Source organism: Amblyraja radiata, chromosome 8 (genome assembly GCF_010909765.2).
Source record: "Amblyraja radiata isolate CabotCenter1 chromosome 8, sAmbRad1.1.pri, whole genome shotgun sequence".
NCBI classification, from domain to species: domain Eukaryota; kingdom Metazoa; phylum Chordata; class Chondrichthyes; order Rajiformes; family Rajidae; genus Amblyraja; species Amblyraja radiata.
The window spans coordinates 47,262,024-47,286,064 of NC_045963.1; the positions used below are offsets into that span (position 1 = coordinate 47,262,024).

At 44.0% G+C, this 24,041-nt stretch overlaps 1 protein-coding gene across 2 annotated transcripts in view; it reads right to left on the reverse strand.

The window, feature by feature from the left end:
- fam98a (family with sequence similarity 98 member A) overlaps nt 1-24,041 on the reverse strand; it is a 49,014-nt gene that overhangs the window by 11,510 nt on the left and 13,463 nt on the right. For both annotated transcript variants that reach the window (XM_033025828.1, XM_033025827.1), the window contains exons 2-7: nt 21,967-22,115; nt 15,652-15,786; nt 14,171-14,352; nt 11,301-11,381; nt 10,306-10,422; nt 1,385-1,552 (exon numbers count right to left, since the gene is read on the reverse strand). In XM_033025828.1, coding sequence (XP_032881719.1) covers nt 1,385-1,552; nt 10,306-10,422; nt 11,301-11,381; nt 14,171-14,352; nt 15,652-15,786; nt 21,967-22,115 — 832 coding nt within the window. The remainder of the gene's footprint in view (nt 1-1,384; nt 1,553-10,305; nt 10,423-11,300; nt 11,382-14,170; nt 14,353-15,651; nt 15,787-21,966; nt 22,116-24,041) is intronic.

Genomic DNA, 24,041 nt, shown 5'->3' on the forward strand with positions numbered 1-24,041 from the left:
ACGGGAAACAAAAAACGACCGCAGAGTAATTCCCTTACCTGTCGGTCTCGGTTTTAAACTTGCCGCTGCGGGGGAACGCTCCCTCCGCCTGCCGTTTCGACTTGTCAAAGTCAACGGCTCTGTTCTGTATAGGCTTCCCACCCGACCGTGGTGTTGATCTGGCCGGCGCGGGTGCCAAGTCGGGCACAGCTGATCCCACTCACGGTGATGCTGGTGCCTTCAGCTGCTGCTGGCTGCCCGCAACTCCCCAGCCAGCTTAGACGCAGCCCTTGTGGACTCTATTTTTGTCCATAGTTTCTCCCTGTAAAAAACAGCACGGGAAACAAAAAACGACCGCAGAGTAATTCACTTACCTGTCGGTCTCGGTTTCAAAATTACCGCTGCGGGGGAACGCTCCATCCCGCCTGTCGTTTCGCAATGCGTGAAGCGATATGACACACATATGCGTCCTGGCGGGTTCTTCACGTAGTCACTCACGTGACTCCGAAGTAAAATTACACAATTAACAATTCAATGACTTTGAACAGATAAATTGGATTTGTTACAATGAATGATACTCTGCAAGAGATAGTGGCGGCGCTGCCCAAGCAGCTGCGGCTCGCCTGCAGTCCGTCTGTCTTTTCCTTTGTTTTTGTTTTCTTTTGTCTTGTGAGATGTATGTTTTAGTTTATTTTTAGCTGTGTAGGGGGTGGGAGAAACTTTTTAGTCTCTTCCTTCGGGGGGATGCGACCTTTTCTTTGTCGTATACCCATCTCCGTCTGCACTGAGGCCTAATCGTGGAGCTGGCATCCTCCAAATGGGACCGACCTCGAGGCTCCGGAGGCAGAGCCAGGACTTACCATCGCGAAGCTGGCCGACTTCGGGGCTGTGGTGCCGCGGGCCTGGTGGACGACAACAACGGGAGCTCGCAGGTCCCAGGTTGGTGACTGATTCTTCGGAGCTCCCGCAACAGCAGTTTCGTCCGCTGGACTGGAGGGTGGCAGCTTTGTCCGCCCTGGGCAGCGGAGTTTGAACCGGTCTGTTCGCGGAGCTCGGATTCGGCCACGATACTTACCATCACCCGGTGGGGGACCCAACACCGAAAGCCTGGATCACCTCAATGCAGAGGGAGAACAAGGAAGGAAGAGACAAGGACTTTAAGACTTTTGGCTTCCATCACAGTGAGGAGGTGCCTGGTAGACTCACTGTGGTGGATGTTAAGCTGTGTTAATTGTGTGTTCTGTTATTTTATTTTATGTTATGACTGCAAGGTATGCAATTTCGTTCAAACTGAAGACAGTTTGAATGACAATAAAGGATACTTTACTTTACGAATGATACTCTGCTACATTGCTCAACAAGGCTCCAACATTTTCAACACTAGCATAGCCTTAAATAAGTTCACCTTGTTGACAGCACATGCAGTCTTCTCTCGACTGATGCCACTGCTGGTTCGCGTAATCTTGGACAGATCCTCTCGAGCAGCCAGTAGGTGTGCAACAGAAATGGTGCATTTTGAACTCAGAGTTGCACGCCTGGGCTGGTAGACTTTAGTCAATTTTTCAACCTGGCTCTGTGGAAAGTAGAACATACAAGAATCACATCTGTATTTAATGTAAAAATACTGGATCACAGTTCGAAAAGTCACATAAATATATTCAGATCCTCGCTACTTGTTTGACTGGCTACCGGTTTCTTAGCATGGCTGACCTTTTACTCTTATCCATTCCTAAACTTTCTGTCCTATGGGGACATGTAGCATCTAACAGGCTTGTGCTCACCATTCATTACGTATTCCTGGTTCATAGCTGAATCTGCAAGCTAACCATTCGGATAAAAACGATTGCAAAGACCTGACAAACAACATTGAGAGATATAATAAAATTAATTAATTCCTAGAATAATTTGAAAACCACAAGCTTAAAAAAAATCTATTAAAAATATTTTGATAAAATGTATCATTATTTTATTTTTTAACTGCACTGATTGCAAAGTTCATGCTCTAATTAAAATGATTTAAAAGTGGGTTATCCTCAAAGTCAAATCTTCCCAAAGCACAGAAATTACCTCAGATGTTGCCTCTCAGTTGAGTGAGCAGAATATGAATCTGTTTCCTGTGAGTACACAGTCTTAATTCTGAGGAACTATCTTTTCAGACTGGCGAGCTTTCCAATTGCAAATACTGCTATATTAAACTCTGCTTTTTTTTAAAATGAGAGTCCACCTAGCTCACATCTTACGTGCACCACACTGAGTTAACCCTGCTGCTATACTAATTTTATTCTCATCATGCTAGTATCACTCCTTCAGTTAATCTACAATAACACGGTGAATAGGCCACAGATAATGAAAAGGAAAGCCCAATACATCGGCCACTTGGTGGCCATCAGATAGCCCTGATCTGATTTCTAAATGTCACCTGGATTTGATCTAGAGCACATTCTGTAGTTCTACACTGCTGTTTTGAGATCCAGAATGCACTGCAGAGAGAAAGACCAGCTAGTTGTCAGAATAATCCATCCTAATGATGCGACTATTATCTTACAAAATGGATGCAACTGACATTCGTGCAAGCATCCATCAAAAGGATGTAAAAACTCCTTTAGTGGATATTTTTCCTGGTTTATATCCATTATTGATATGCAAAACTAATAACTTTGTGAAATTAATCATCCTAGGAGAGTCATGTCACAGCATTAAAACACTCCTTTTGCCACAAATTATTCACCGTGACAAGATGTCAATCCATTTGATGACATTAGCCCATATCATCTAAATCTATATGCATCACCCACTGCATAAAATTAATTCCCCCTCACGTTTCACTTTAAATATTTTCCTCTCACCTTAATTCTATATCATCCAGTTTTAGACTCCCCTATCCTGGGGAAAAGACTGACCATTCATCTTATCTATGCCCCTCATGATTTTATATATCTCTAAGGTCATTCCTTATAACCCAAGCCATGCAGTGCTAGTAATAGAACATGGAACAGTTTAGCATAGGAACAAAGGTACAAAAAAAAGCTGGAGAAACTCAGCGGGTGCAGCAGCATCTATGGAGCGAAGGAAATAGGCAACGTTTCGGGCCGAAACCTTTCTTCAGACATAGCATAGGAACGAACCCTTCGGCCCACATTTTTTTTACCGAACATGATGCCAAGTTAAAACATCTCATCTGCCTGTATTCTGTATCTGTATCCCTCTATTCCTTGCACTCCATGTGACTATCTAAAAGCCTCTTAAACGTCATTATTGCACCTGCCTCCACAACCACCCCTAGCATTTCGTTCCAGGTTCCCAGGCACTCTGCGTTAAAAGAAATTGCCACGCACATCTCCATTAAACTTTCACCCTCTCACCTTATAGCTATGCCCCCTAATGTTATAGACATTTGCACCCTGGGAAAAAGGTTCCAACGGTCTACCCTATCTCGCAGAACTGGGTCTCTGCGCATCCCTCTGCAATTGGATCCTCGACTTCCTCATTCACAGATCACAGTCTGTTCGTATTGGTGGAAATGTGTCAGACTCGATAACAATCAGCACGGGAGCACCTCAAGGCTGCGTGCTCAGCAGCCTGCTGTACTCACTCTATACTCATGACTGCGTAGCCGGTCATAGTGTGAACTCCATCATCAAGTTCACTGACGACACCACTGTTGTGGGACGTATTACTGATGGGGATGAGTCAGAGTATAGAAGAGAGATCGATCGACTGTCCATATGGTGCCAGCACAATAACCTGGCCCTCAACACCAGCAAAACCAAGGAACTGATTGTGGACTTTGGAAGGAGTAGGATGGGGACCCACAGTCCCGTTTATAACAACGGGTCGATGGTTGAAAGGGTCAAGAGCTTCAAATTCTTGGGCGTGCACATCTCTGAAGACCTTTCCTGGTCCGAGAACACTGATGTAATTATTAAGAAAGCACATCAGCACCTCTACTTCCTGAGAAGATTACGGAGAGTCGGTTAGAAACATAGAAAATAAGTGCAGGAGTAGGCCATTCTGTCCTTCGTGCCTGCACCGCCATTCAATATGATCATGGCTGATCATTCAACTCAGTATCCTGTACCTGTCTTCTCTCCATACCCCCTGATCTCTTTAGCCACAAGGGCCACATCTAACTCCCTCTTAAATATAGCCAATGAACTGGCTTCAACTACCTTCTGTGGCAGAGAATCTCGATCCTAAAAGATTTCCCCCTTATCCTTAAACTGTGACCCCTTGTTCTGGACTTCCCCAACATCGGGAACAATCTTCCTGCATCTAGCCTGTCCAACCCCTTAAGAATTTTGTAAGTTTCTATAAGATCCCCCCCCCTCAATCTTCTAAATTCTAGCGAGTACAAGCCGAGTCTATCCAGTCTTTCTTCATATGAAAGTCCTGACATCCCAGGAATCAGTCTGGTGAACCTTCTCTGTACTCCCTCTATGGCAAGAATGTCTTTCCTCAGATTTGGAGACCAAAATTGTACGCAATACTCCAGGTGTGGTCTCAGGTTTGTCAAGGAGGACTCTTTCTAACTTCTACAGGTGTACAGTAGAGAGCATGCTGACCGGTTGCATCGTGGCTTGGTTAGGCAACTTGAGCGCCCTGGAGAGGAAAAGACTACAAAAAGTAGTAAACACTGCCCAGTCCATCATCGGCTCTGACCTCCCTTCCATCAGGGGATGTATCGCAGTCGTTGCCTCAAAAAGGCTGGCAGTATCATCAAAGACCCACACCATCCTGGCCACACACTCATCTCCCTGCTACCTTCAGGTAGAAGGCACAGGAGCCTGAAGACTGCAACGACCAAGTTCAGGAATAGCTACTTCCTCACAGCCATCAGGCTATTAAACTTGGCTCGGACAAAACTCTGAACATTAATAGCCCATTATCTGTTATTTGCACTTAATCAGTTTATTTATTCATGTGTGTATATATTTATATAATGGTATATGGACACACTGATCTGTTTTGTAGTCAATGCCTACTAAGTTCTGTTGTGCTGAAGCAAAGCAAGAATTTCATTGTCCTATCAGGGCCACATGACATTAAACTCTCTTGAATCTTGAATCTCTCTGCCTCCCATAATTTTATATACCTCTATCATGTCTCGTCCTCAACCTCTGACGTTCCAGTGAAAACAATCCAAGTTATCCAACCTCTATGAAACCCTCTAATCCATGCAGCATTCTGTTAAGCCTCCTCTGCACCCTCTCTAAAGTCTCCACACCCTTTCTGTAATGGGGAGACCAGACCAGCACACAATATTCCAAATGCGGCCTAACAAAAATGTAATGCGTAACATGACGACCAACTTTCGTACTCAATACCCTGACTGATGAAGGCCAGTGTGTCAAATGTCGCCTTCGTCATACAGCATGGAAACATGCCATTCGGTCCAACTTGCCCACGCCGACTAACATGCCCCATATTCACTAGTCCAACCTGCCTGTGTTTGGCCCATATACTTCTAAAACTATGCTAACCATGTACCTGTCCAAATGTTATTTAAACGTTGTGATGATACCTGCCTCAAATACCTCCTCTGGCAGCTTGTTCCATTTCGCCATACCCTTTGTGTAAAATAGTTGCCCCTCACCTTCCTATTAAATCTCCCCCCCCCCCCCTCCCTCACCTTAAGCCTAGGTGCTTTGGTTCTTGATCTTGATTTGCTTGGATAACATGCAAGAGACGTTTTCACTGTATTTTGGTACATGTGACCATAATAATCACCAATCTGGTTCTGGATCTTGACTTGTCATCACCACCCTGTCTACTGGTTTTTGCCACCTTCAGGGATCTGTGTACTTGTACCCCTCAGTTTCTCTACAGCACTCTCCAGGGCTAGTCCATTTACTGTGCAAGTCCTGTCCTGGTTTACTTACCAAAATGCATCAACTTAAACATATACCAGTTAAATTCCATTCCATGGTCCACTTTCCCAGTTGTTCTAGATCTTGCCAATATTTCGACTACCAATTATGTCGTGATCCTCAAACTTACTAACAATGCCAATTATATCAACTACATCAACTGAATAGAGTGCCGGGGCCCTCGGACCAAGTCACGTGTGCGCCAACCACCAATCAGAGCCTTCATGGACGACCTGACTGTCACCACTGAGTCAGTGCCAGGAGGCAGGTAGATCCTGCAGGGGTTGGAGAAACTGATTGGATGGGCAAGGATGAGGTTGAGGTTTAAGCCAGGAAAATCAAGGTCACTGGTGCTGAAGATGGGCAAAGTCATGGACAGGTTCCGCTTCAGCATCGATGGGACACCAATCCCAACTGTCTCCGAAAGGCCAGTGAAGAGTCTTGGCAAGGTGGTTAACAGCAGCCTGAAGGATACAGTATTTGTCCAGGCAACCTGTCAGGAACTGGAGAGCTGGTTGAGAGCAGTGGACTGGTCGGGGCTTCCCGGCAAGTTCAAGGCATGGATTTACCAGCATGGTATCCTGCCAAAGATACTTTGGCCACTGCTTGTCTACGAAGTCCCAATATCCATCGTAGAGAGATTGGAGAGGAAAGTCAGCAGCTTTCTCAGGAGGTGGCTGGGACTGAGGCCCAGGAGCAGCGTCCGGGCGGTGAGTTTAAAAACGGAGCGCGGGGCTTTGTTCCACAGAGGCCCAGGAGCGGTTGGAGCGCCCACTCTGCAACGTTCCATCACACTTCAAAAGAAGTGGTCTGGAGGAAGCCGCTGATTGGTGGAAGCGGACTAGAGGAAGCAGCTGATTGGGAGCAACACCAGGTTTGTACTTCTGCTTTCTGGTTAAGGGTACAGTGAGTTAAGGGTACAGTGAGTTAAGGGTACAGTGCTTTTTAGTAAAGGCACAGTTTAAAGGATTAAGATTTTTATAGTGGGAGTGAGTTGATTTAATTTGGGTGTAAGCCATGTCAGTTGAGATCGGCCCCATGGTTTGCTCATCCTGCAACATGTGGGAGATCAGGGATATGGTCGGTGTCCCTGGTGACTACGTGTGCGGGAAGTGTGTCCAGCTGCAGCTCCTGGCAGACCGCATTGAACGATTGGAGGTGCGGTTGGATTCATACTGGAGCATCCACGATGCTGAGAAAGTCGTGAATAGCACGTACAGTGAGTTGGCCTCACCGCAGGTAAAAGTAAGCGGACAGAAAGGGAACGGGTGGCCACTAGCCAGCGTAGCAGTAGGCTGGTAGTGCAGGAGTCCCCTGCGCTCATCTCCCTCCTAAACAGATATACCATTTTGGATACTGTTGGGGGAGATGGTTCATCAGGGGAAGGCAGCGGTAGCCACGTTCATGGCACCGTGGGTGGCTCTGCGGCACAGGAGGGGAGGAAAAAGAGTGGAAGGGCTATAGTAATAGGGGATTCAATTGTAAGGGGAATAGATAGGCGTTTCTGCGGCCGCAAACGAGACTCCAGGATGGTATGTTGCCTCCCTGGTGCAAGGGTCAGGGTTGTCACTGAGCGGCTGCAGAACATTCTAGAGGGGGAGGGTGAACAGCCAGTTGTCGTGGTGCACATTGGCACCAACGCTATAGGTAAAAAACAGGATGATGTCCTAAATTTAGGGAGCTAGGAGATAAAATTAAAAGTATGACCTCAAAGGTAATAATCTCTGGATTACTACCAGTGCCACGTGCTAGTCAGAGTAGAAATAGGAGGATATTGCAGATGAATACGTGGCTTGAAAAATGGTGCAAGGGGGAGGAATACAAATTTCTAGGGCATCGGAACCAGTTCTGGGGGAGGTAGGACCAGTATAAACAGGACGGTCTGCACTTGGGCTGGAATGGAACCTTGGGGGAGTGTTTGCTAGTGCTGTCGGGGAGGATTTAAACTAATGTGGCAGGGGGGTGGGAGCATGAGCAGAGAGACAGAGGGGTATAAAATTAGGGTAGAAGCAATAGGTAGCAAGGTGAAAAGTAAAAGTGGCAGGCAGACAAATCCAGGGCAAAAAACAAAAAGGCCCACTTTTCAACATAATTGTATAAGGGGTAAGAGTGTTGTAAAAACAAGCCTGAAGGCTTTGTGTCTCAATGCAAGGAGCATTCGTAATAAGGTGGATGAGTTGAATGTGCAGATAGTTATTAATGAATATGATATAGTTGGGATCACGGAGACATGGCTCCAGGGTGACCAAGGCTGGGAGCTGAACATCCAAGGATATTCAATATTCAGGAGGGATAGACAGAAAGGAAAAGGAGGTGGGGTAGCGGTGCTGGTTAAAGAGGAGATTGACGCAATAGAAAGGAAGGACATTCGGTTGGAGGATGTGGAATCGATATGGGTAGAGCTGCGAAACACTAAGGGGCAGAAAACGCTAGTGGGAGTTGTGTACAGGCGTGGTAGTGGAGTTGGGGATGGCATCAAACAGGAAATTAGAAATGCGTGCAACAAAGGTAAAACAGTTATAATGGGTGACTTCAATCTACATATAGATTGGGTGAATCAAATTGACAGGGGTGCTGAGGAAGAGGATTTCTTGGAATGTATGCGGGATAGTTTTCTAAACCAACATGTAGTGGAACCAACGAGAAAGCAGGCTATTCTAGACTGGGTATTGAGTAATGAGGAAAGGCTACTTAGCAGTCTTGTTGTGCGTGGCCCATTGGGCAAGAGTGACCACAATATGGTTGAGTTCTTCATTAGGATGGAGAGTGACATAGTTAATTCAGAAACAAGGGTTCTGAACTTAAAGAAAGGTAACTTTGAGGGTATGAGACGTGAATTGGTCAAGATAGACTGGCAATTGATTCTTAAAGGGTTGACGGTGGATATGCAATGGAAGGCATTTAAAGACTGCATGGAGGAACTACAACAATTGTTCATCCCAGTTTGGCAAACGAATAAACCAGGGAAGGTAGTGCATCTGTGGATAACAAGGGAAATCAGGGATGGTATCAAAACAAAAGATGAAGCATACAAATTAGCCAGAAAAAGCAGTCTACCAGAGGACTGGGAGAAATTCAGTCCAGCAGAGGAGGACAAAGGGCTTAATTAGGAAAGGGAAAATAGATTATGAAAGCATGCAAGGGGACGTTGGAACACATCCTGAGCTGCTGCCCAAAGGCTCTTGGGCAGGGCCGGTACACCTGGCATCACAACCAGGTTCTTAAACCCATTGCAGAAGCCATCAGCATGGGAATCAGCAGCTGCAGACGAGCACGGCCCACCGCCCAGATGATCACCTTCGTGAAGGCCGGAGTGCAGCTGCCAAGAACCCCAGCAGCCAGGAATCAGTCAGGAATCCTGGCGACTGCGCAGGACTGGCAGCTTTCTGTAGACCTAGTGAAACAGCTGAAGTTCCCACATCACAATGCCATGACCACCCTGAGGCCAGATATCCTCCTGGTCTCAGAGGCGACCAAAAACATTGTCTTGTTGGAACTGACAGTGCCGTGGGAGGACCGTCTGGAGGAGGCCCACGAGAGGAAGTTGACCAAGTATGAAGAGCTGGTCATAGACTGCCGCAAGCAGGGCTAGAAGGCAAGGTGTATGCCCATCGAGGTTGGCTGCAGAGGTTTTGCAGGGTAATCGCTCTACAAAGCCTTGAGTGCACTGGGCATCAACGGAGTGGCGAGGAGAAGAGCCATCAAGAACACCACAGAGGCAGCGGAGAAGGCCTCGAGATGGCTCTGGATCAGGAGAGATGGTCCATGGGGAGGAGCGAATGCCACCTGAACACAAGTCGTGGTCTGATCAACCACGGCTGGGTCGCCTAGGCGAGGGTGTCTGATGTTGAAAGACCCAAAACACCCAATGACCCCAGGTTACATCACTGATGATGTGTTCAGGAGCATCAATAGATGTATTTGTATCAATCAAACAGTGGACCCAGCACAGATATCTGCAGCACACCACTGGTCACAGGGTTTCAATCTGAAAAACAACCCTCCATCACCACCCTCAGTCTCCTAGCCAATACTGAATTATTATTTTTTTTTAACAAGCGGTAATGTGACTTAGAATGGAGAAAAATCACTCTCTTGTGGTACGTGATTTCAAGCTTTTGTATCTTTTGTGCAGTGCTTACTTGTAAAAGATGCAAAAGTTTGAAAGCACGCACCACTAGAATTAAGACAACTTCTTTCCTGCTGTAATTAGATTTTTGAGCGGATCTCATAAGCCAAGGATACAGTCGCAAACTCCAATTTATCTCATTGCGGCCTTTGCATTGTTCTGTTTTATCTGCACTGTCTGTAGCCGTAATACTACATTCTGCACTGTTTCCTTTCTCTTTTTGCTCTACCCATTGTACTTATGTATGGTTTGACCGTGTATGATAAAATGCAAGAAAACCTTTTCACTGTATCTTTGTACACATGACCATAATAACCAATACCAATATACCTTAGCTCTGTCAGACCACCCAAAAGACAGAATGGTTACATCCATACGTTTCAGTAACATCTTTCGTCGTAATTCATATTCCTTTACGAGGATATGATTGATGGCTTCTAATTTTTCCTGTCAATTAACAGAAAGCAAATTATTTCTTTTGAAATACCACTATAACAATATTAACAAAAAGTCTTTGCACCAGCCCAAATACAATCAATATAGTCTACATCACTAAGGTTTTCAAATTAGCCACCAACTGGAAGGCATATCAATTTGGCTAGACTGCTATATGTTCTCCATGTTTTCAATAATCTTCCTCAATCGTGGTACTTGGAATACGCAGAACATCTATCCGAGATCCAACTAGAACTGAAAGTAAGTTTAATAAGACTTGCTTTATATTAATTCCCCCATTTGCAAAGCCATACCATGAGAATTTCTAACCAGTTAATAAGGTTAATGATTGGAACTTTAATATCATGCTCAAATATCTTGTTTTTTTTAAAAAAAACAGGATTCTGGAGCAGTACTAAGACTGCAATTTCTTTGCAAGTTTAACGACTGCTATTGTTCTATGTACTGAAGATTTGGATAATTATCAATTTAAAACTTGAGGGCTGCACAGCGACGCAGCTAGTGGAACTGATGCCTCACAGTGCTAGCAACCCAGGTTTGATCCCAATTTCAGGGCTGTATGTGAGGAGTTTGCACGTTCTCCCTATGACTTCATGGGTTTCCTGTGAATGTGCCAGTTTCTCCCACATCCCAAAGACATGCCAGTTTGTAGGTAAATTTGCTCCTGTAAATTGCCCCTAGTGTGTAGGGAGCGGATGGGAAAGGGGGTCAAGTTATAACACATGTAAACTGGAAATCAATGATCGGCATTAACTCGGTGGGCCTATCTCCATGATGTATCTTTCATTCAATATTGCATTCAAATTGAAAATGCCCACACTTCATTACACTCATTTACATCATAAACAGTTAAAGGATATAATACTCACCCAATGAAGTGGGCCAAGTGCTTTTTTCACCAGAGGTTTACCCACATGATTAGGAGGTACCTTTGACACAGACTCCTTTAGCTGAAATAAGAACATTATTTTTGAAATGTAAATTTCACTGTTTAAAAAGACAAATTGTAAGCTACAGTGCCCTCCATAATGTTTGGGACAAAGACCCATCATTTATTTGTTTGCCTCTGTACTCCACAATTTGAGACTTGTAATAGAAAAAAAATCACATGTGGTTAAAGTGCACGGTCAGATTTTAATAAAGGTCATGTTTATACATTTTGGTTTCACCATGTAGAAATTACAGCTACGTTGGTGAGGCCAGTAGTGTTCAGTTCTGACCACAATGTTAAAGGAAAACCCATCCAACTCATTTACAAAGATTACAATAGTTGAGCCCAAGCATTGAACCTGTGGCACCCCACTGGTTACAAATTGCCAATCCGACAATGATCTTTGTATCATGATTTTCTGTGAGTTAGTCATTTCCCTATCCATACCAATATATGGCCCTCAAACATGTGTGGTCTAATCCAATGCAGTTTCACATAATAAAATGCTATCTGGAAATCCAAATCCAACATATCCGCTGAATCTATGTTATCCAATATGTTTGCTGCTCCCTCATGGAAATCTTTGCCTGAGAGGTTATATCACCTCTATTCTGAGAACTGTTGAGGCATTCATTTTGAGTCTGAATACAATTTTGTCCCATCAGCTCTTCAAACAAAAATACAGCTTTGAGGTGCGTCATTTCACAATTTAGATTGCGTTTTCGTGTTTAGCTTTATGCACCAGTTCTTACAAAGCCCTCCATAATATGTGGGGCAAAGACCCATCATTTATTTATTTGCCTCTCTACTACACAATTTGAGATTTGTAATAGAGAAAAATCACATGTGGTTAAAATGCACATGGCCAGATTACAGATTGCCAAGAAGTACTTAAAAGAAAAACCACAGTTCTGGAAAAAGGTCTTGTGGGCAGATGAGACAAAGATGAACTTATATCAGAGTGATCGCAAGAGCAAATTATGGAGGAGAGAAGGAACCGCCCGAGTTCAAGTTCAAATTTATTTGTCACATGCACCATAAGGTGCAGTGAAATGTAAGATCCAAAGCATACCACGTTATCTGTGAAACACGATGGTGGGGATGTTATGGCCTGGGCATGTAAGGCTGCTGAAGGTACTGGCTCACTTATCTTCATTGATGATATAACTGTTGATGGCAGTAGCATAATGAATTCTGAAGTGTATGGACACATCCTATCTGATCAAGTTCAAACAAATGCCTCAAAACTCATTGGCCGGCGGTTTATTCTACAGAAAGACAATGTGATCCCAAACATACTGCTAAAGCAAAAAAGTTTTTCAAACCTGAAAAATTGTAAATTCTTGAGTGGCCAAGTCAATCACCCGATTTGAACCCAATTGAGCATCCTTTTATATGCTGAAGAGAAAATTGAAGGGGACTAGCCCCCAAAACGCTAAAACACCCAGCAACTGGTAATGTCCATGAATCGCAGACTTCAAGCAGTCAAAGGATATGCAACAAAATACTAAACATTTCATTTCCATGACATTGCTGTATCCAAAACATTATGGTGCCCTGAAATGGGGGGCTTATGTATAAGCACTGCTGTAATTTCTACATGGTGAAACCAAAATGTATAAAAATGGCCTTTATTAAAATCTGACAATGTGCACTTTAACCACATGTGTTTTTTTCTATTACAAATCTCAAATTGTGGAGTACAGAGGCAAATAAATAAATGATGGGTCTTTGCCCCAAACATTATGGAAGGCACTGTATGTACCTACATTCCTAGATCCCTCTGCTCCACAACACTCCCCAGAGCCCTCCCGTTCACTGTGTAGGTCTGGCCCATGTTAGTCTTCCTAAAATGCAACACCTCACATTTCCCTCTATTAAATTCCATCTACCATTACTTAACTCAACTGCCTAACCGATCAAGATACTACTGCAATTTTTGACAACCATCTTCACTATCTACAATACCACCTATTTTAGTGTCATCTGCAAACTTGCTAATGATGCCATGTACATTCTCATCCAAATTATTGATATAGATGACAAACAGCAATGGACCAAACACCAAACCCTGAGGCACACCACTGGTCACATGCCTCCAGTTTAAAAAGCAACCTTCCACCATTACTCTCTGTTTCCTTCCATGAAGCCAATTTTCTATCCATCCTGCTATCTCTCCTTGGTTCCCATAGGATCTAATCTTCCAGAGCAGCCTACCATGCGGAATCTTGTCGAATGCCTTGCTGAAACCCATATATACAATGTCTCCAGCTTTGCCTTCATAAACCTCTTTGGTCACATCATCAAAAACCTCGATCGGATTTGTGTGACACGAATCACCCCTCATCCTCCTATGCACCAAGGAATAAAGCCCTAGCCTGCTCAACCTCTCCCTATAGCTCAGGCCCTCCAGTCCTGGCAACATCATCGTAAACCTTCTCTGTACCCTTTCCTGCTTGACATCTTTCCCATAACACAGTGCCCAGAACTGAACACAATCCTCTAAATTCGGCCTCACCAACGTCTTATATAACCGCAACATGTCCTCCCAACGTCTGTAGTCAATACTGTCAGATGAAGGCCAATATGCCAAAAGCCTACTTGACCACCCTATCTACTTGTGTCATCATTTTCAAACTATCTACCTGAACTATTAGATTCCTCTGCCCTACAACACTCCCCAGAGCCCTACCATTCAGTTTTAATTTCTGAAATAGAACTGCCATCAATGTGTTTTTTTAAAGTTATTTTACTTGAATGGTCCTACTGAAAAAATGGTGCGGATAAAGACAATTCTATTGTATGTACCTTTTTCTCAATCCCACTGAAGAACTGGAACATGGTGATGTTATCTGGGGGTTTGGACATACCCAGAGTAATGCAAATGGTTTTCAGCTCCATAAAGGAATTACTTGTCTTATCTGGTTCCTTTTTGGGTGGGCTGTTCACACCAAGCATCCGAGAAGATTCAAGCTCAGAGATCAGGTAAGCTAAGTAAAAAAGTGAGGAGATACACAAATATGAAATTATTTGAGTTTTATCCAACCCAATGTCAGCCTTTCATGAAGTGACTGTTTATTGCTCAAGTACAATTTATGAGTACCAACAGAATTCCTTTCAATATATCATCAAACTATACAATTTGGATAAAATACACCATCCCCTTCCAGTCTAATTCGTGCCTAATTAACATCCATATGGGTGCACATCTTGACCGGCAAGCTTTATTTCAACTCTGTTAGTCAAAGATAATAAGGTTGGGTATAGTTAGGGTTGCCAACAATACTATATAATAAAGGTCTTCATGGTCAAGAGAGGTTGTGCTAAGTATGACACAAATTGCTAATGCCAGCAAGATTACGGAACCTTTGTTAAAGAAGGATATTAAGGATTTGGTCAGCAAAAAGGTGGGATATGCCATGTATAGGCAGCTGGGATCTATCCTAGAAGAGAATCCTAAAAGATAATCCCAAGAGAGAATCCCAAGAGAGAATCCTACAAGATTGTATATTAAGAACAAAGTAAAAAAGGAGAGGCTACTGCCATTAAAGGGCCTGTGTCACTGCGGCTACCTAATTTGCGAGTTTAGAAGAGTTTGCGCTCGACTCAAACTCGCAGCATGGTCGACATGTGGTTAGGAGGTTACTGGAACTCTCCTTCATGCTCGAGGGAAGTTCCCGCTTACTCGCGGCCTCAATTTGGCCACGGAAATATTTTCAGCATGCTGACCGGGAATTTTAATTGGCTCATTGGAGTTTTCAGAACCAAGGAAAACCACTGGTAATGTTAAATGGCCAAGGAAAACCAACCGGTAATGTTAAATGGCCGCTAAACTTTATTAAAAGTTGTCTGGCTTCTTAAAAGTGTCTCCACTCCTTCTCCCCCCACTCCTTCTTGCCGGATGACTGGAGGGTGGCAAATATTGTGCCTCTATTCAAGAAGGGCTGCAGGGAAAAGGCTGTACACCGGCCAGTGATCTTAACATCAGTGGTCGGAAAGTCACTAGAGAATATTCTGAGGGATAGGATATCCATGCATTTAATGGACAAGGGCTGATTAGGGATAGTCAGCATTTTTTTTTTACGTGGGAGGTTGTGTCTCACGAATCTGATTGATTCTAAACTAGTTATTTGAATTCAAGAACTCTGGATTGCTCATTCTGTACTATAAACAACATGCACAGGTATAAAAACACAACACTCTGAAGAGAATATATCTTTAAATATATTAGCAGAGCTAAACATTACAACTATGTTTAATTTTAACATACAAATTCTCCTGTAACTTACTTAGCAGTAAAAGGCAATTATTTGTGTTGAGAAGACGTTTAGTGACATCTCCAGTAGTTAGAATCGTATAGGGACAATGCATTTCAGCTAGTAAACCACTCATTTCCAGCTGAAATTCTTCAGCTTCCGTGGGACCTATAAAGTAAAAAAAAGTCACAGATCCTAGAATCCAAACCCACATTACATAGTATTACAGCTATTTCAACCTTTTTATTTGTCATAAGATTCAGACATCATTAACACTAATTAGAGTGTCATGGTTGTAAAGTTATACAACTAAAAATAAAGCCTATCAGTTAACTGTCAAAATGACTGAGGTGTCGTTGGTGGGGGGGCACTTTGGGTCTAGAAATAATAATTCTATCGGTTTTAAGATAGTTTTAGAAAAGTACAGAACTGGTCCACAAGTTGAAGTTCTAAATTTTGGCAAGGAAAATGTTGATGGTATTCAACAGGAGCTTGCAAAAGTTGATTGGAGTAGGCCGTTAATGGTCAAGGTAAATTTCAGCAAGTGGGGTACTTTTAAATGTGAGATAGCGGGAGTTCAAAGTCTGCATGTTCCTGTTGTGACTGAAGGGCAAGGCTGGCAGGAATACAGAAACCTGGTTGACAAGAGATCTTGAGGCTCTGGTCAGAAAAAAGGGTGCATGGGTCAGGTACAAGCAGCTAGGATCAAGTAAATTCCTTGGGTATAGTAAACGCAGGAGTATATTTAGGAAAGAAACCAAGAGGGCGAAAAGGAGGCATGAATAAGGGAACATTCGCAAAGAGGATTAAGGGGAATCCTTTGTAGTGTATTAAGGGGAAAAAAGCAACTTGGAAAAAAATAGGGCCCTCAAATACCAATGTGGACATCTATGTGTGGAGCCGCAGGAGACGGGAGAGGTCCTCGATGAATATAGAACATAGAACAGTACAGGAACAGGCCCTTCTGCCTACAATGTTTGTGTCGAACATGATGCCTGCTTAAACTGATCTCATCAGTTTATCAGTGGATGAGAATGTACAAGGCAGATGACCATAAAGTGATTGTATTGTAGATAGCAAAGGTGGTTATCAAAGGCTACATCCGGATCTTGATCAGTTAGGCATGTGAGCACAGGACAGGTTAATAGCAAATGCAGATAAATGAGAGGCGTTGCAATTCTGGAAGTCTAACCAGTGCAGGACCTTCACAGTAAATGGCAGGGTTCCGGGGAGTGTTGCAGAGCAGAGGGATCTATGATGTGGCCCTTGTGGCTAAAGGGATCAGGGGGTATGGAGAGAAAGCAGGTACAGGATACTGAGTTGGATGATCAGCCATGATCATATTGAATGGCGGTGCAGGCTCGAAGGGCCGAATGGCCTACTCCTGCACCTATTTCCTATGTTTCTATGAGTGTATATAGTTTCTTGAAAGTGGCATCACAGGTAGATAAGGTGGTTAAGATGGCTTTTGGCACATTGGCCTTCATCAGTGAGCAAAAGTGAGTATAAAAGTTGGGGTGTTATGTTACAGCTGTACACGGTGCTGGTGAGGCAACATTTGAAGTATTATGTTCAGCTTTGGTCATCCTGCTATAGGAAAGATGTTGTTAAGGTGGAAAGAGTGCAGAGATGACTTATGAGGATGTTGCCAAGACTCGAGGGCCTGAGCTATAGAGAGAGGTTGGACAGGCTAGGATTGTATTCTTTGGAGTGTAGGAGGGAAGAGGTAATCTTATAGAGGTGTATAGGATCATGAGAGGAATAAACAAGGTGGATGCACAGATTCTTTTACCCAGAGTAGGAGAATCAAGAACCAGAGGTTTATAGGTTTAAGGTGAGAGGGGAAAAAATGTATAGGAATCTGAGGGTCAACTTTTTCCATAGAGGATAGTGAATATATGGAATGAGCCTCCAGAGGAGGTAGTTGAGGCAGAAACTACAACAACATTTAAAAGATATTTGAACAGGTACATGGATAAGAAGATTTTAGAGGGATGTAAGCAAGTGGGACTGGTGTAGATAGGGCACCTTGGTCGGTAAGGGCAAGCTAAGAACAAGGAACTGCTTCACTGCTGTATGACTATAACTCATATGCCTATACATGATCCATATCCCTCAATTCCCTGCACTTCTATGTGTCTATCGAAAAGCCTATCGAAATGCCACTGTCGTATCTGCTTCCACCACCTCTGGCAATAAATTCCAGGGCCCCACCACTCTCTGCAACAAAAAAAACCTGCCTCACATATCTCCATTAAACTTTCCCCCCTCTCACCTTAAGGCTATGCCGTCTAATGTTAGACATTTCCACCCTTGGGGGAAAAAAAGGAGCCCGACGGTGTACCCAATGACTGTCATAATTTTACAATACTTCTATCAAGTCTCCGCTGAACTTCCGACGTTCCAGAGAAAACAATCCAAGTCTATCCAACCTCTCCCTGTAGCTGATATCTTCTAATCCAGGCAGTATTCAAGTAAACCTCCTCTGCACCCTTTCCAAAGCCTCCACATCTTCCCTGTAATGGCACGACCAGAACTGGTATGAAGCAGGGTCTCGATCTGAAATGTCACCTATTCCTTCTCTCCAGAGATGCTGTCTGACCCGCTGAGTTACTCCAGCTTTTGGTGTATTTTTTGGGATACAGCAAGATATACTTTACTGCGGAAATGGGTGGAGCAATGTCAGATGGAGTTTAACCTGAGCAAGTGAGATGAGAAGGAATTTCTTTAGTCAAGGGGCGATGAATCTGTGAAATTCATTCCCAGACAGCTGCAGAGGCCAATGTTATTAAGTATTTTAATGCAAAGATTGACATGTTCTTGATTAGCAAGTGTGTCAAAGGTTACGGTAACCTTTGACACACTTGTTCTGAACTTAAAGAAAGGTAACTTTGAGGGTATGAGACGTGAATTGGCCAAGATTGACTGGCAATTAATTCTAAAAGGGTTGACGGTGGATATGCAATGGAAGACATTTAAAGACTGCATGGATGAACTACAAAAATTGTTCATCCCAGTTTGGCAAAAGAATAAATCAGGGAAGGTAGTGCATCCGTGGATAACAAGGGAAATCAGGGATAGTATCAAAGCGAAGGATGATGCGTACAAATTAGCCAGAAAAAGCAGCATACCGGAGGACGAAGAAATTCAGAGACCAGCAGAGGAGGACAAAGGGCTTAATTAGGAAAGGAAAAATAGATTATGAAAGAAAACTGGCAGGGAACATAAAAACTGACTGCAAAAGTTTTTATAGATATGTGAAAAGAAAGAGATTAGTTAAAACAAATGTAGGTCCCTTGCAGTCAGAAACAGGTGAGTTGATCATGGGGAACAAGGATATGGCGGACCAATTGAATAACTACTTTGGTTCCGTCTTCACTAAGGAAGACATAAATAATCTGCCGGAAATAGCAGGGGACCGCGGGTCAAAGGAGTTGGAGGAATTGAGTGAAATCCAGGTTAGCCGGGAAGTGATGTTGGGTAAATTAAATGGATTAAAGGCCGATAAATCCCCAGGGCCAGATAGGCTGCATCCCAGAGTACTTAAGGAAGTAGCTCCAGAAATAGTGGATGCATTAGTAATAATCTTTCAAAACTCTTTAGATTCTGGAGTAGTTCCTGAGGATTGGCGGGTAGCAAACGTAACCCCACTTTTTAAGAAGGGAGGGAGAGAGAAAACGGGGAATTTACAGACCAGTCAGTCTAACATCGGTAGTGGGGAAACTGCTAGAGTCAGTTATTAAAGATGGGATAGCAGCACATTTGGAAAGTGGTGAAATCATTGGACAAAGTCAGCATGGATTTACAAAAGGTAAATCATGTCTTTCGAATCTTATAGAATTTTTCGAGGATGTAACTAGCAGCGTGGATAGGGGAGAACCAGTGGATGTGGTGTATCTGGACTTCCAGAAGGCTTTCGACAAGGTCCCACATAAGAGATTAGTTTACAAACTTAAAACACACGGCATTGGGGGTTCAGTATTGATGTGGATAGAGAACTGGCTGGCAAACAGGAAGCAAAGAGTAGGAGTAAACGGGTCCTTTTCACAATGGCAGGCAGTGGGGTACCGCAAGGCTCAGTGCTGGGACCCCAGCTATTTACAATGTATATTAATGATCTGGATGAGGGAATTGAAGGCAATATCTCCAAGTTTGCGGATGACACTAAGCTGGGGGGCAGTGTTAGCTGTGAGGAGGATGCTAGGAGACTGCAAGGTGACTTGGATAGGCTGGGTGAGTGGGCAAATGTTTGGCAGATGCAGTATAATGTGGATAAATGTGAGGTTATCCATTTTGGTGGCAAAAACAGGAAAGCAGACTATTATCTAAATGGTGGCCGACTAGGAAAAGGGGAGATGCAGCGAGACCTGGGTGTCATGGTACACCAGTCATTGAAAGTGGGCATGCAGGTGCAGCAGGCAGTGAAGAAAGCGAATGGTATGTTAGCTTTCATAGCAAAAGGATTTGAGTATAGGAGCAGGGAGGTTCTACTGCAGTTGTACAGGGTCTTGGTGAGACCACACCTGGAGTATTGCGTACAGTTTTGGTCTCCAAATCTGAGGAAGGACATTATTGCCATAGAGGGAGTGCAGAGAAGGTTCACCAGACTGATTCCTGGGATGTCAGGACTGTCTTATGAAGAAAGACTGGATAGACTTGGTTTATACTCTCTAGAATTTAGGAGATTGAGAGGGGATCTTATAGAAACTTACAAAATTCTTAAGGGGTTGGACAGGCTAGATGCAGGAAGATTGCTCCCGATGTTGGGGAAGTCCAGGACAAGGGGTCACAGCTTAAGGATAAGGGGGAAATCCTTTAAAACCGAGATGAGAAGAACTTTTTTCACACAGAGAGTGGTGAATCTCTGGAACTCCCTGACACAGAGGGTAGTCGAGGCCAGTTCATTGGCTATATTTAAGAGGGAGTTAGATGTGGCCCTTGTGGCTAAGGGGATCAGAGGGTATGGAGAGAAGGCAGGTACGGGATACTGAGTTGGATGATCAGCCATGATCATATTGAATGGCGGTGCAGGCTCGAAGGGCCGAATGGCCTACTCCTGCACCTAATTTCTATGTTTCTATGTAAGAAGGCAAGAGAATGAATTTGAGAGGGAAAGATAGGTCAGTCATGATTGAATGGCAGAGTAGACTTGACGGCCGAAAGGCCTATTTCTGCTTTTATTATGAACTTATGAAGATTGACAATAGATAATCGACAATAGGTGCAGGAGTAGGCTATTTGACCCTTTGAGCCAGCACCGCCATTCAATGTGATCATGGCTGGTCATCCCCAATCAGTACCCCGTTCCTGCCTTCTCCCCATATCCCCTGACTCCGCTATTTTTGAGAGCCCTATCTAGCTCTCTCTTGAAAGCATCCAGAGAACCTGCCTCCACCGCCCTCTGAGGCAGAAATTCCACAGACTCACCACTCTCTGTTAGAAAAAGTGTTTCCTCGTCTCCGTTCAAAATGGCTTACCCTTATTCTTGAACTGTGGCCCCTGGTTCTGGACTCCCCCAACATCGGGAACATGTTTCCTGCCTCTAGCGTGTCCAAGCCCTTAATAATCTTATATGTTTCAATGAGATTCCCTCTCATCCTTCTAAACTCCAGAGTGTACAAGCCCAGCTGCTCCATCTCTCAGCATATGACAGTCCCGCCATCCCGGGAATTAACCTTGTAAACCTACGCTGCACTCCCTCAATAGCAAGAATGTCCTTCCTCAAATTAGGGGACCAAAACTGCACACAATACTCCAGGTGTGGTCTCACTAGGGCTCTGTACAACTGCAGAAGGACCTCTTTGCTTCTATATTCGAATCCTCTTGTTATAAAGGCCAACATGCCATTCGCTTTCGTCACTGCCTGCTGTACCTGCATGCTTACTTAGCTACTTGAGGGGGGGGGGGGGGGGGGGGGGGGGGGGGAGAGGGAAGAGGAAACGAGGTGGGGGTAGAATATGGGAACAGGGAAAATAAAAATAAAGGTGTACACTAGCTCAGTGGGCCAAAGGACCAGTTTCCATGCTGTATGACCTAAAGCTCATGCGTAATGATACAGGGTTACACTTTAAATGTTGAATATACAATCAACCAGTTTGCTGTGATTTTAGTGGTTTGAACCAAGACAGTGTAATTCAGAATGATAATTAAATAAAGGCATGTCAACAATAAGTTAGCTCACAGTCTCTTCAAGTTGTCAGAATATATATGCATCACCTACCAGCAGATTAATGCAATATTAACACCAAATTATTTTCCTATATTGTTATTTCATTTGCAAACTGAATTGCAGTCATTGTTACTTGGATGATACCACTTGCAATTATTTAATGAAAAATAAGTACTTACTAGCAGTTGCATTGACATTTTCGATCAGTTTATAGAAAGCTTTCAGTTCCATTACAAGCCAGGCACATAGTTTCGTATATTCTGGAGAAGCTGCTCCGTCAGCTGCTGCCAACTCCAGAGCACCATGGTCCAGTAGCGGACCCTTGTATCTGCAAAATAAGTATAGAACTATAAAAGTCTCTTTTGTTAATGCATTTTCATATACAAAATTATTTCAAAAATCTACACTGTCAGAATTTAATAAAGCAGCATTTACAGATACCAATACAATTTGTGTAAATGTTATCAATGGAAATGTTTTGACTAAATATTAACCCCACTGAAACAATGAATTCATTTACTTCACTATAACTTAAAAAAAAATATTTTCAGAAGGCCTTTGATGAGGTGCTGCACATGAGGCGCTAAATAAGATGAGACCCCACTGTATTAGAAGGAAGATACAAGCATGCGTAGAAGATTGGCTGAATAGCTGCAGGCAGAGTGGGAATATATGGGGCTTTTTCTGTTTGGCTGCTGGTGACTAGTGGTGTTCCACAGGGGTCAGTGTTGTGTCCGCTACTCTTCACATTGTATATATTAACGTTTTGGATAATTGAATTGATGGCTTTGTGGCCAAGTTTGCAGATGATACAAAGATAGGTGGAGGGGTTAGTAGTGCAGAGGGAGCAGGAAGTCTGCAGAAGTTCTTGGACAGGTTGGGAGAGTAGGCAAAGTAGTGGCAGATGGGATACAGCGTAGCAAAATGTGCGGTCATGTATTTTGGTAGTGGAAACAAAGGCATAAACTATTTTCTAAATGGGGAGAGAAATCACAAATTGGAGGTGCAGGATTCCCAAAAAGTTAATTTGCAGGTAGTAAGGAAGGCAAATACAACATTACCATTCATTTCGAGGACTAGAATATAAAAGCAGGGGTGTAATGCTGAGGATAGATACAAAAAACTGAAGTAAACTCAGCAGGACAGGCAGCATCTCTGGAGAGAAAGAATGGGTGACATTTCAGTCAAGACCCTTCTTCAGACTAATGCTGATGCTTTACAAGGCGCTGTGCAAGGCGGCCGGACCGCATTTGGAGTATTGTGAAGAGGAATGCGCTGGCGTTGGAGAGGGTCCCGAGGAGTTTTACGAGAATGATACCAGGGATGATAGGGTTAACATCTGATGAGTATTTGACGTCTCTAGGCCCGTACTCACTGTAGTTCAGAACGATGAGGTGGCGGATCTCATTGAAACAATGAATAGTGAAAGGCCAGGTTAGAGTGGATGTGGAGAGGATGTTTCCACTAGTGGGAGAGTCTAGGACCAAAGGGCATTGCCTCAGAATAAAAGGACATACCTTTAGAAAGGAGATAAGGAGGGATTTCTTTTAGCCAGACGGTTATGAACCTGTGGAATTCTTTGCCAAAGACAGCTGTGGAGGCCAAGTCATTGGGTATTTTTAAAGCAGGGATTGACAGGTTCTTAATTAGCATGTGTGTTACATGGAGAAGGCATGAGAATGGGGTTGAGAGGGATAGATTGAATAGCAGAGTAGACTTGATAGACCGAACAGGGCTCGAAATTAACGGTTGCCCGGGTGCCAATGGCGACCTAAAGTCCCGCCAGGCAACCTAAAAGCCGTGCCATTTTGCACGGCTTGGCAAGCACCTGGGACACCTATCGTTCAACTCTGAGCGGGATCCCCCTCTCTATCTCTCTCCCTGTCACTCTCCGTCTCCGCCCGCCATCCGTCTTCGTGCCGCCAGTTCCCCGCTCTCCGCCCAATCCTCATCCGCCGGCACGGCCAGCCACCTTGCACATGCGCACTGCCACGGCCTGCACATCCTCCCCCTGCACATGCGCACAACGTCGGCCAGCGCATCATCGGCTGTGGTTGTGCGCATGTGCTGCCCTGCACATGCGCACTGCCACGGCAACTAGTTACGCCGGGCACTTTCGCCCTCCCTTTGGACTGTGGGAGATCTGGCCGCCATTGCTGGCTGGTCGCCGCCTCGCCGCGACCACTGAATCCAACGCAGAATCACTCCCTGGAGCTGGAGTAACTCCCTGGAGTAACTCTTGCTTCTTGGTTTC